This window comes from Centropristis striata, chromosome 19 (genome assembly GCF_030273125.1).
Source record: "Centropristis striata isolate RG_2023a ecotype Rhode Island chromosome 19, C.striata_1.0, whole genome shotgun sequence".
NCBI lineage: Eukaryota > Metazoa > Chordata > Actinopteri > Perciformes > Serranidae > Centropristis > Centropristis striata.
This window is the reverse complement of record NC_081535.1, coordinates 29,698,629-29,711,632: the sequence shown is the minus strand read 5'-3', so window position 1 is coordinate 29,711,632 and position 13,004 is coordinate 29,698,629. Positions and strand designations below refer to the sequence as shown.

The following is a 13,004-nucleotide window of genomic DNA, read 5'->3' as shown; positions in this document are numbered from 1 at the left end:
GTCGAGGGACGCCTTTTAAAAAAGAACATTTGGACTTCTTGAATCCTCAAGAGTCTCAGCTTTCCAGTCAGACCCGATTTATGCAGCTCACAAACTGTTTAGGGACCCCAGGATGCACAAAGATTCTCATACAAGAGGACACAACAACACATTTTGCTGCAAGAGAGAACTACTTTGTTTCTGCCCTAAACTGCATGTTATCAGTATAAAGTGGGCGTGTTTGTAAAGAGACTTGTGGGTTTCACAAACTTTTTGGGATAGGTGCAGAAATATTCACATACAGTAGGAAAAAATATCATTTTAATGCATGAGAAAAACTATGTGGTTTCTGCCTTAAACTATGCATTTTTCCTTTTTTTAATATTTTAATTTTTGACCAAGCAGAAGCAGGGTTTATTGTTTTATTCCCCACCCCCTCAGGGCTCTTACATGTTTTATTTGTTATTTTTTAATCATTGGGAGACTTTTATATTGGATTTTTTTAATTCATTTTACATATCTGAGATGTATCTCCATCCATATATTAACCTGAATCTTATTATAACTCCTTAAAACTGTTCTTTCGGCCAAAATGGCCTCACTGTGCAGAAAGTCCTCACAACAGTGATTAAAATCGGAAAGTGGTTTCCACAAAGACAGCAAAACAAGCCCCCCCACACAATCATAATGTAATTTCAGCTGACAGTTTTATTGGTGCGGCACACAGATTTCATATATTACCAAACAAAATGACAAAATGGATTGTGTGTCTCTCTGAGGTGAGACAACCATCAACACATTTTGGGGACCGAGAGCTGCAGGCTTGTTGTTTCTGGTCACACAGGAATTTTTGCAGCATCACGATGCAAATTAAACGCGGCGGCGGCGGTGCGGGTCCTAACAAGGACTCAGGAGCACAGAGTCTGAATCTGAACGAGAAGATTAAGACGGAAAATAAAGTTGCAGCAGAGTTTGAGCTGTTTATCCAGCAGCAGAGTTCAAACCTTCTTTATTAAGTTTATTGTCAGCGTTTGTTTCTGCAGAAGCTTTAATGACGCTGTAGGGATGCAGAGCTGCCTCCAAAAGTAAACAAAACATAATATATGTGCATTTATATCAATCTAACATCAAACTGATCAATATTTACTGGCTCAACCTTCTGAAATGAGACGAATTTATACTTTTCTTTGTCACATACAGTCATGGAAAAAATTATTAGACCATTGTTTTCTTCAGTTTTTTGTTCATTTAATGCCTGGTGCAACTAAATGTACATTTGTTTGGACAAATATAATGATAACAACCAAAATAGCTCATAAGAGTTTAATTTAAGAGCTGATATCTAGACATTTTCCATGGTTTTCTTCATAATGACTTTGATTATTTGCAAGAAAACCATGGAAACTGTCTAGATATCAGCTCTTAAATTAAACTCTTATGAGCTATTTTTGTTGTCATCATTACATCTGTCCAAACAAATGTACCTTAAGTTGTACCAGGCATTATAATGAACAAAAAATTGAAAAAACCAAGGGTGGTCTAATATTTTTTTCCATGACTGTATGAGAATCGTGATGAGAGGGTGCTGATTGAACAAAACAAGTCACTGGTTTGATGCTGGTTTGATTCACTTCAAAACAAAACTAAATATTTACATTTTCACATCATTGTTCGGTCTATCATTACGTTTTAAACTAGGCTCACTGTGTTGGATATATTCTGTGTGTCAGATTAATGAGGGGTAATAATAACAAACAGCTCTTTATTGTGTCTTTTAACAGCAGCCTGAGAACCATTTAGTCTTATTTACAGCTGCAATATCTGCAGGATAAAAAGCCAAATGAAAAAGAGGGAATAATAAACAAGGAAACAAGAATTATTCTCATCTTTTATCTGAACCTCTTAAACCGCAGCAGGACGCCCACGTCTTCGGACAACATTACTGTCTCTCAGAGGAGCTGATGGTAAAGATACTGACGTCATAGGAAACTAGAAGACCTAATGAATCCATTGGTACCAACCATGGCATGATATCTTGTCAGAAACTTCTCATGCATGTGATTTTTCCTAAAATGCTGCATGTGAATATTTGAGTATCCTGGGGTCCCTAAACAGTCTGTGAGCTGCATTTGTGCAACAAATGGTATCAATATTGCTGCAACAACTTATGACACATAAATAAACATGTGAATAAACTTCATATACTCATATAATAAAGATTTTTATTCATTCTAGATATTAAAAATGTCCTAATTAAGTGGTAATTGTGTGCAACAAACTTGTTCCAAATTTGTTGCTGCAACAACTTATGAACATGGCCTTTGATGTTCTGAACCCTGATACACATTAATAGGTTCAATTCATGGGTTCATTAAGTCAGTTTTATTCTGTGTTTATTACAGAACATGTTGACACACAATGCTGAACCAGTTCTCTTAGGATTTTTCCACCGGAGGCGGTGCCTACTTGCTAACGGTTCTCTTTCTTCCACAGCCAAAGAACCGGCTCCCAGCCGGGAAAACAGGTTCCACAGTGGCACCAACTCTTTGCTGGTCTTGAACCACGAACCGCTACGTCAGGGCTATCGGACCAACAAGACCAACTCGACCTGTTGAGAGAGAAAAACTAAAACCTGTATCGTTCATTTATTGATTGAAATGTGATTGATACGGGCTAGCGCTAGCGTGCTAATGTTGGCGGTCGATCATAGCGCGCTAATGTTAGCTGGCTAGCAAGACCACGACCAACTCGGTGCCGTTAAGAGAGACCAACAAAAATGTGTATTATTCATTTATTTGATTTTTCTAACTGCAATGTGTTTGATACGGGTTAGTGGGATAACGCTAGTGGGCTAAGGCGCTAGCAGGCTATTTGGCCAGCGCTAGCCCGCTACTGTTAGTCCAACATTAACATCTTAAGTTAGGTGTTAATAAGAATGTATTCGGCGTCTATAGTGATTAAAATGAGCAGCACAGATGTGTTGTAAAGTTGTTATAATACTTGTTATTATACTTGCGGAGAGGGCAGAGCATACCTGTCAAGTTTTGGATTTGAAAATAAGGGACATTTTCCAGCGCCCGTTGCAAGTAGTCCCACCATCCCAACCAAGCTCCAGTATCCCTTACATTTTTTAGACAGGTGTACAAGAAAGCTAAAACCACCACTTGTAAAAACCAACCACTTATAAACTACAATTGGCTTGTTGCACAGCTGCACTACTTCCTGAAGTTCAGCCAGCTCCTTTGTTTCCTGTCTGCCATTATTGGAGAAACTGATTAATCCAGGTGTGCCTGACCTCAGTTGTCACAACAACAATAATCAGACACACCTGGATTAAGCAGTGTGTCAGAACCCTATGGGTGACGTCACGGTGACTACGTCCATTATTTATTTATTTATGTAAAAGTATTTTTTTGGGCATTTTATACCTTTATTGACAGAGATATTAAGAGTGAAAGGACAAAACAGAGGGCTGAGCCTGTATTTGCCACCGGAGACGCGCCAAGTTCATAATTTATACAGTGTATTGTTGTCACTGATCTGACGTCACACACTAACCTCGCGACAACCGCCACCTACAGCACCTGTAGTAGGTTGCTGCGGGTGGCAGTCATTGCGAGGCTAGTGACAGAGCTCAGATTGGGAATGTTTTTTTTTTTTTTTTTTACTCCGCCCGGGCCCGGTTAAAACACGGGAGATTTACGGGAAAATACTAATACAGGAGGACGGCGGGAAAGAAGGGTAAAATACGGGACTTTCCCGGCCAAAAAGAGATACTTGACAGGTATGAGGCGCAGACATATTCAGACTTGGGTCTGGCGTGACGTGGGTCTGGAGCCTGGGGAAAAGCAAACAGGTTCGGAGCTGGTTTGCAAGGTGAACTAACTGCCAACCACACGAGCACTGACAGGGCTCCGGCCAGGAACCAGCTCCAGGTCGAAAAGCCCTATCAGTGACATCTACTGTTGACCTGCTGTCTCCCCCTAAAAAACGACTCTAATGTGTGTGTATGTTAGAGGAGGATGAGGAGGAGTGTTCGAGGCTGAACTTCTCCGTGTTTGTGTGTGTGTGCAGGTGAAGAGTGTGAACCTCTCAGAGGGCGAGCAGCTCTCCATACGGAGCGCGGACGAGCGCGGCGCCCTGCTGGTCCTCGCCAACCACACGCTGCTGGTGGAGGGTCAGGTGATCCGCAGCCCCACCAACACGCTGTCCGTCTACTACCGCTCCGCCCCCGAGGCCAGCATGGGCATCTTCCAACTGCACTACCAGAGTGAGCACACACACACACACACACACAACACAGAGCAGCGTACGTAAACATATCCAAACACACCGTTCAGATTCTAATAAATGTGACTTCCTTACGAGGGCCTGAGGGCCTGTTTCACTCTGCATACATACTAATTACATCATCAGAAATCTCCTCATCTAATCACTTAGCACGGTGATTGAATCTGTCGTGTGAATTAGCTGATGAGAGCTCTGATTAATTGGCTCTCATCTCATTAGGAGGCTGAGGATATGGGAGTTTGTATAGAGCGTGTGTGTGTGTGTGTGTGTGTGTGTGTGTGTGTGTGTGTTCAGACCCACCTGTGTTATTAATCAGCGCCATCTAATCCTCTTACATCAGCAGCAGAGAGACGGAGATCTGCATGAAAACCAGCGTCAGGGGAATAAAAGCAACACAAACAGAGAAGAAATATCAGCACCCACAGCTTATTTAATCACCATTAATTCAATTAGAAGCCACCCGTGGGTGTTTTATGTCTCCGGTGACCATCCGCAGATATTAGAAACAGAAACACTGACCTGAAGTGCTGCCGGAGCTGACTTTAATTAACCAAGAATAAAATAATAATCAACAAGTTTTTCAGGTTGTTCTTTTCATGGCGGCATCAAAAAGTAAAACAGGTTCAAGTTAAAATTAGTTTTTTTTATCTTATTATCGAGTTGCAGTGAAATGTTTATAGTGATCAGTCAAATAGTGTCAGAAATAAGTTAATGTGTTGTTGTTTTTTTGTTGTTGTGTTTTTACTTTAAAATATTGTCATTGGTTTTAAAATATCATGCATAATTAATAATTATGTCAGGGATATTCATGAATCCTGAATAAATATTTATGTATATAATTTTATTTTATTTACATTTTTTAAAAGTATTATTATTTATTGATTTTTATTTTTACTTGCTCCACTTTCAAATGATTAATAATTATGTGGGGGATATTCATGATTCTTGAATATATATATATATATAGATATATATATATAATAATTTATATTTATTTATTAATATTATATATATATATATATATATATATATATGCAAATTGAAATTATTTTTTTTACCTTTTAAAGTCAAAAGATGGGATAAAAAAATATCTATTTTTTTAATATATCATACATAATTAGTAATTATTATACTAATTATATATGATGTATTGGATATTCATGAATCTGAATATATATAAATATATATAATTTTATTTAATTTTAATTAAAAAAGTATATTATTATTATTATTATTATTATTAAAAAAAGTATATTATTATTATTATTATTATTATTATTAAAAAAAGTATATTATTATTATTTATTTTATTATATATATATATATATATATATATATATATATATATATATATATATATTGACATGTTCTGTAATAAACATTTTTTTTTATTTATATCAGCTTTTTCGTATGTTTAATGGTTTTTAAAATATCACAGTTTAATTTTTTCAGACCTTTTTTTAGTTAACCATTGTGTGTATCATGTTATTCTCAAGTTTAATCATGTGATGTATTTTTTTAAATATTCTTATTCTTATATTCCTGTTATAGTAGTATTTCTTGCAGCAGTTTGTCACTACATGCAGCTGCATTAACTTCCTGTGTGTTCAGTCTTCAGGCTGAGCTGCTCGCTGCCGAAGCGTCCTCACTTCGGCGAGGTGTCGGTGCTCGACCTGCTGCCTGGAGGCACGGCGCGCTTCCACTGCCACATGGGCTACCACCTGCAGGGGGCGCCGCTGCTCACCTGCCTCAACGCCTCGATGCCGGTGTGGAGCGGCAAGGTGCCCAGCTGCAGAGGTGAGTCACGGTTACAGCTGATTCCCTCTGTGGCGAGAGTCACATCCTGCACACTGTCAGCACCACGGCACCAAAACAAACCACCGCTGTCCTCAAATCCTCAAATATTTAATTCACGGCAAATCTCAAACACACTAGAATAAGATCTGAAACAGATTTTTGTGCAAATTTCCTCTCCCAAGGTCCACTAGATAATTCTAAGCTGTAAAAGGTTGATGATTCTGCAGATGTTTTTGATTTTCATTTGGTTAATAAAATGCACATCAAAGTTTTCCTGCAAACTGATGTTTTGCATTTATGCTTTCAAGGGATATTTTACCTGCAATTTTACCTATTTTACCTACCTCAACTACTCGCCACCTGTTACCTTTATTTCTTTAAGAAAATTTTGTTTCCACAGTGAGTGAAGAACTCCTTGAAAAATAACTTTCTTTTCTTTTTTATTAATCAGCTAAACATTTCAGCCTTACTTCCCTGAGAACTTGAAAGTTTACTCCGTATGAAAAAAACTTCAAAATGTTATACAGAACACTTGAATAATTTCACTCAATCTTGTTTTTTACTTTTTAATTTAGCATTTTTTATCTTTTTACAAACATAAACATATATATATATATATATATATATATATATATATATATCAATAATAATAATGTAAATAAATAAAAAGAAAAGGAGTGAAAATAAGTAGAGACAATAGGACAATTAAGAAAATAAGTATATATGATTATTACATAAAAAGGTACAAGAAATAGATTAAATTAAGGAATAGGTAATTATGAAATAAAAAAATAGTTCAAATGTACAAAAGTATTTCAATATTTTATGAACATGGATTAATCGGAAACGCATTGCAGCATTACAAAGTGCTTTATGTGGAATAAAAAAACGACTTTTCCACGTCCGATAGCAGAACCTCCAGTATCTGCTGATACCGACCTGTTTCCCTCTCCTAAACAACTAAACTATTAATAATATATCTATATTGATGCACTCTGAACCTCGCCATCTAAAACAACTCAACCTCAAACTGTAAAACAAATAAAAGCCCTAAAAGGAAGAGAAACAAACGAACAACAACACGACTCAGTTCTGCAGAACTTCTTTTGCACACAGAACTTTTTGCAGCATTTTAGACTTTGGTAGTTTCTTTTTAGTGATCGTTTATTTAAGCATTGACATGATAATTTAGTTTAATGGTGCTAGGCAGATTATATATTTTCTTTCTTGATATCTGCTCCACTAACAGCAGTGAGAGCACATACAGGTAGTATGGGGACAGTTAGATTGTATGAATGATATATTGATTGTAATTCAATGATTGTAAATATTGCTTTCTTTTATTGTTATTAGTTTCTCTTTTCTTTTAAAATGAATAATAGAATTATAGTAATTTATTGTAAATATTGCTTTCAATATTCCTTACTGTTGTACTCTTTTGTTGTTACGTCATTAATGTTACGTCATGCCAATAAAGCCAATTGAATTGAGTACAGTAGTTCAGGTCAAACAGCCCCAACCAAGTATTGAGTCATATAGATGGACAGACTTTTCAGAGGCCTTTACATATTACATATTAAACATAGTTTTTAAAATTGGTATTTTATAATATTAAATTTTTTTTTAGACACTGAATGTTAGGTCTTCATTAAATGTAAGCCATAATCATTATAATTAGAAGAAAAGAAATAAATGAAGACATGAAATGTTTCATTCTGTGTGTAATGGATCTATATAATGTGTTATTTCCACTTTTTGAACTGATTACTGACATAAATAAACTTTTCTATGATATTGTAATTTATTGAGATGCACCTGTACTCATGAAATCTTGTTCCCTGCATCTCTGCAGCTCTGTGTGGAGGAACCGTGAAGAACGCCACAGTGGGGCGGGTCCTGTCCCCGTCCCCCCACCACGGGCCCAACGCCACCCAGGACCGCTCCTGCTCCTGGTCCCTGGAGGCCCCCAAGGACCAGAGGCTGCACCTGCACCTAGAGAGACTGGCCCTGGGGCCCACTGACAGGTCAGAGCTCCCGTCTGTCTCTCTGTGTGTTTACTCTGATATTAGTACACAGCGAAATCTGTAGTGTTGCTTTTTCAGTGTTAATAATTTTGAGTTGGTGAGTGTTGATATTGGAGTTGTTTTAACACTTGCAGTGATCAAAAAGCTTCTGCCAGCGTTGTTACATATTAACACCTGAGTTAGATTCACTTCAGTTGGAATTGATTTTCAGATTTTGTGACTTGTATGTTCGGCTAAAGACAGAATGCACTTTTAATGTATCGTAAAACAAAACAACGAATGTTAATTATCACATTAGTGAAAGAAAATAACATGATTTTAGGGTTAAAAATACACTTTAATGTGTCAAAGTAACACAATGTATGTTAAAAAATGAACACTCACAGTGAAAGAGAATAACACGATTTTAATGTTGAAAATACACTTTAATGTGTCATAAAATAACACGATGTATGAAAAAATTAACACTAAAAGTGAAAAGGAATGACACAGTTTCGAGTTAAAAGTGCACTTACGTCATGTCATAAAACACCGAGGGTGTCAAATATTGAACACCATTAAAGAGTTAAAATATTAACACTTTTCAAAGTGTAATTTAACTCAGAATCCGTGAGAACATATATAAACTCAGAAAAAGTGTAAAATTTAACACTCTGTGAGTGTTTTTGCTGTGTAATAATAAACTACATTTAAAGAGCTTCTTTCTTCATGCAGGAGATGAAGCTTGTAGTGCTTCACCATGAAAATAAAAATGTAACACATAATGGGCAATAAAATGAGACAATAATGACAGAAGGTGATAACTATATAACTGACAGTATAAAACAGAGACAGAGAAGAATAAACAACACATTAATTATGAGCCAGATGAATTAATTAGCTTTCAGCTGTAGTTTAAAAACTCTCACAGAAGAGAAGAGTTTAAATAAAGCTCTGCTCTCTGTTTTCTCTATAATTGTGTGAATTAAAAGCCAGCTGTAGAAGATCTGAGAGATTATAAAAACGACAGTCTGTGATATTTAATTCATTTAATTAAAAGCAAGTAAAAGAAGCTTAAAATCTGTTCAAAAAGATGCTGTTTTGCAGCTCTGTTCAGAATGAGCTGATTTTTGACCAGAAGAAATCTGCAATAATCTAATCTTATTCACATAAAAGTTTAAATAAATTGTTCAGTGTTTATAGGGTTGGAATAGCCGGACTTTGGCAACGTTTCTTAGAAAATAAAAGCTGTCACCTTGATTATATGGGAAGTAAAAATTTAACTATGAATCTAAAAAATGCCCATAAGAAGTCGGCAGGAGGACAGATCTGTCTCAGTCAGCTTTGACTTGTTTTATGTTCTTAAATAATCCAGAAAACAGTTTCTGTTCCTGCAGGCTGTGACTTAAAGATGATATCATAAGGTCATTATTTAACATGCATTCTTGTAAAAGCAAGATTTTAATGTTGTTTTAGGTGGAACTCATTTTGATTATTTCTGAATCCATTCATCAATTAGTCTTTTGTTTAAACAGAGAAGTAAAGAATATTCAGATTTGAGAGGCTGGAAAAAAATTACTCTAACATTCATCGATTACTAAACATTTTTGAGATCAGTCGACTAATTCTAGCAGCTCTAGACAACAAGTAAAATAATTTAAAAAATAGAATTAAAACCTGTTCAAAAAGAACGAGCAGCACAGTTCTGAACAAGCTGATTTTTAAAAAAGTATTTAAAATATTATTTTTGTTATGGAAGACCAGAAAAACCTGCAATAGTCTAATCTAACTGAGATAAAAGCTGTTTTGGTCACCTTGTTTATATGTGAAATAAAATGTAGCTCTGAATCTAAAAATACCCAAAAATGTCTGCAGGAGGACAGATCTGGCTCAGTCAGTGTTTTTTTACCTTTTTTTATGTTTTTAAATAATGGCCGACCATGTAATATCATTAGATTATTATTACTCATGCATTCTTATAAAAACAGGATTTAACTGTTAAAAAACTGCTCATTTGGAACTATTTTTAAACTTGTAATTGTCTGTGTGTTTTCTAGACTATTCGATTCATCAATTGATCTATAAAATGTCCGAAAATTGTTAAAAATGTCTTATGCCTCAGCCCATAACCCAAATATATTTTGTTTAAACAGAGAAGTAAAGAAATATCCAGAATTGAGAGGCTGAAAACAGCATTTTCTGCCATTTATTTACAAAAAATTCACTTTAAAAATTCATCAATCATCAAAAAAAATTTCAAGATCAGTCGACAAACTGTAGCAGCTCTAAACACAACATCCCATTTTAAAGGCTCTTTATATGTTTTGTGTGTAAAAATCTTAAATCTTAAAGTAACTAAAGCTTTCAGATGAATGCAGTGCAGTAAAAATATTTAATATTTCTAGCAGAGAGTAGCAGGTGTTCCTCTCCCTGCAGGCTGGTGCTGTGGAGCGGGCTGGACGCCGGCTCCGTGGTTCTGTTCGACTCGGGCCGGGGCGGACAGATTCCCTTCGAGGGCGTGATCAGCGAGGGTCCGGCTGTCAGGATCCAGTTCATCACCGACCAGCCGAACCACAACACGGGGTTCAACATCCGCTACGAAGGTACGGGAACTCCGGTTTCCTGTGTTGTGTTGCTGCTGAGAAAGCCCCTTATTGTTAATCCAGTGTGTCAGCCATCCATCCTCTGAATGTTCTAGGTCTCTAGTTTGTGGTTGTAAAGTTTCATGAGGCTGTGATTATTCTAGAGGTCACAGCAGCTCATTTTATACACTGAGCTCAAGATTCACTCACTAACATCATCACACATGAAGAACATTGGGCTCATTGAATCCTCAAGAGTCTCAGCTTTCCAGTCAGACCCCATTTATGCAGCTCACAGACTGTTAAGGGACCCCAGGATGCACAAAGATTCACATGCACCATTTGTAGAATAGGCGGGGGAAAAAACAACACATTTATATGCATGTTATCAACATAAATAAGATAAAGAAGAGACTCATGGGTACACATAGAACCCATTTTCATTCAGATATTTTGAGGTCAGAGGTCAAGGGACCCCTTTGAAAATTGCCATTTGCACTTACTGAGTGCACAAGAGTCTCAGCTTTCCAGTCAGACCCCATTTATGCAGCTCACAGACTGTTTAGGGACCCCAGGATGCACACATTTTCACCTACACCATTTCTAGAGTAGGCAAAAATAACACATTTATATGCATGGGATTCACATAAAGTGGGCATGTCTGTTAAGAGGAGACTTGTGGGTACCCATAGGACCATTCAGATAACTTGAGGTCAAAGGTCAATGGGCTCCTTTGAAAATTGACATTTGGACTTCTTGAATCTGCAAGGGTCTCAGTTTTCCAGTCAGACCCGATTTATGCAGCTCACAGACTCATTGAGATTCATATAAAATAGGACACAACAATACATTTTGCTGCAAGAGAGAACTACTTTGTTTCTGCACTAAACTGCATGTTATCAGTATAAAGTGGGCGTGTCTGTAAAGAGACTTGTGGGTTTCACAAACTTTTTAGGGACAGGTGCAGAAATATTCACATACAGTAGGCAAAAATATTATTTTAATGCATGAGAAAAACTATGTGGTTTCTGCCTTAAACTGTTCAGGGTTTATTGTTTTATTCCCCGACCCCTCGGGCCTCTTACATGTTTTATTTGTTATTTTTTAATCATTAGGAGACTTTTATATTGGATTTTATTTTTTAGTTTACATCTCAGATATGTGTCTCCATCTATATCTTAACCTGAATCTTATTATAACTCCTTAAAACTGTTCAAGTTCAAGCTCAAGTTTCACTGACTAACATCATCACACATGAAGAAAATTGGGCTCATTGAATCCACAAGAGTCTCAGATTTCCAGTCAGACTCGATTTATGCAGCTCACAGACTGTTTAGGGACCCCAGGATGACAAAGATTCAAATACGACAAAATAACACATTTTACTGCAGGAGAAAACTGCATTAAGTGGGCGTGTCTGTAAAGAGGAGACTCTTTACAGACCCTAAGGTTACCCAAAGTTTAGGGACCCCAGTATCGGCAATATTCTTATGCAATATACCAAAATAAGACATTTTTATACATGAGAAAAACTGTGTGGTTTTTGCCTTAAACTGCATGTTGTTATCATCCTAAAGCGGGCATCTTGAAACCTGCAGCTCGGTGTTATATTTCTATAATTACAGTGTAATTATGTAAACAAATCAGAGGATTGCAGGCTCTGTGTTTCTGCTTACATCTTGCTCTGCCAAGTTGCTTTCTGGCCGTCCAACAGAATCTGAGCTGAAAAGATCCTTTCCAACATGCTGAGGATCATCTCTGCGATTGGAAGCAAGATTTTTTGCAGAATGCGTGTGATTATATTGAGGCAGAAGCAACCAAATCATGTTGGCATCTGTTTATGGTAACAGAATTTTAATTTCTAAGACTCTATTCATTCTGTTTTTCCTTGTTATTTCCCTGCTGCAGCTTTCGAGCGCGGCCACTGCTACGAGCCGTACCTGCAGAACGGGAACTTCACCACCTCCGACCCGCTGTACGGCGTCGGCGCCGTGGTTCAGTTCACGTGTGACCCGGGTCACGCTCTGGAACAAGGCCCGCCTGTCATCGAGTGCATCAGTGCGAGGGATCCGTACTGGAATGACACGGAGCCGCTGTGCAAAGGTAAACAGTGAGGGAGGGGGGAGAGAAGAGAATATCAGAGAACATTTTTCATGCTTTTATTAGATTATCTGCACAAAAACCTCATATTGCTATAAAAGGCTTCATGTTTGTGGCAAGCTGCATTCATGAAAATTGTATCTTTACTGTATTTAACCCTAAAAGTATAGTTTCTTCATTTATAAATCACCACAAATACAGTTTATTGTAGAAGGAAACTGTAAAAACAGGCATTATCATCAGAGTTTGAACT

General features: G+C 36.9%; 1 protein-coding gene across 3 annotated transcripts in view; it reads left to right on the top strand.

The window, feature by feature from the left end:
- The window catches only part of LOC131991982 (seizure 6-like protein), a 101,358-nt gene that overhangs the window by 65,070 nt on the left and 23,284 nt on the right, over positions 1–13,004 (top strand). For all 3 annotated transcript variants that reach the window (XM_059357296.1, XM_059357298.1, XM_059357297.1), the window contains 5 exons: positions 4,054–4,249; positions 5,881–6,066; positions 7,919–8,090; positions 10,506–10,672; positions 12,560–12,754. In XM_059357296.1, the coding sequence (XP_059213279.1) occupies positions 4,054–4,249; positions 5,881–6,066; positions 7,919–8,090; positions 10,506–10,672; positions 12,560–12,754 (916 nt within the window). The remainder of the gene's footprint in view (positions 1–4,053; positions 4,250–5,880; positions 6,067–7,918; positions 8,091–10,505; positions 10,673–12,559; positions 12,755–13,004) is intronic.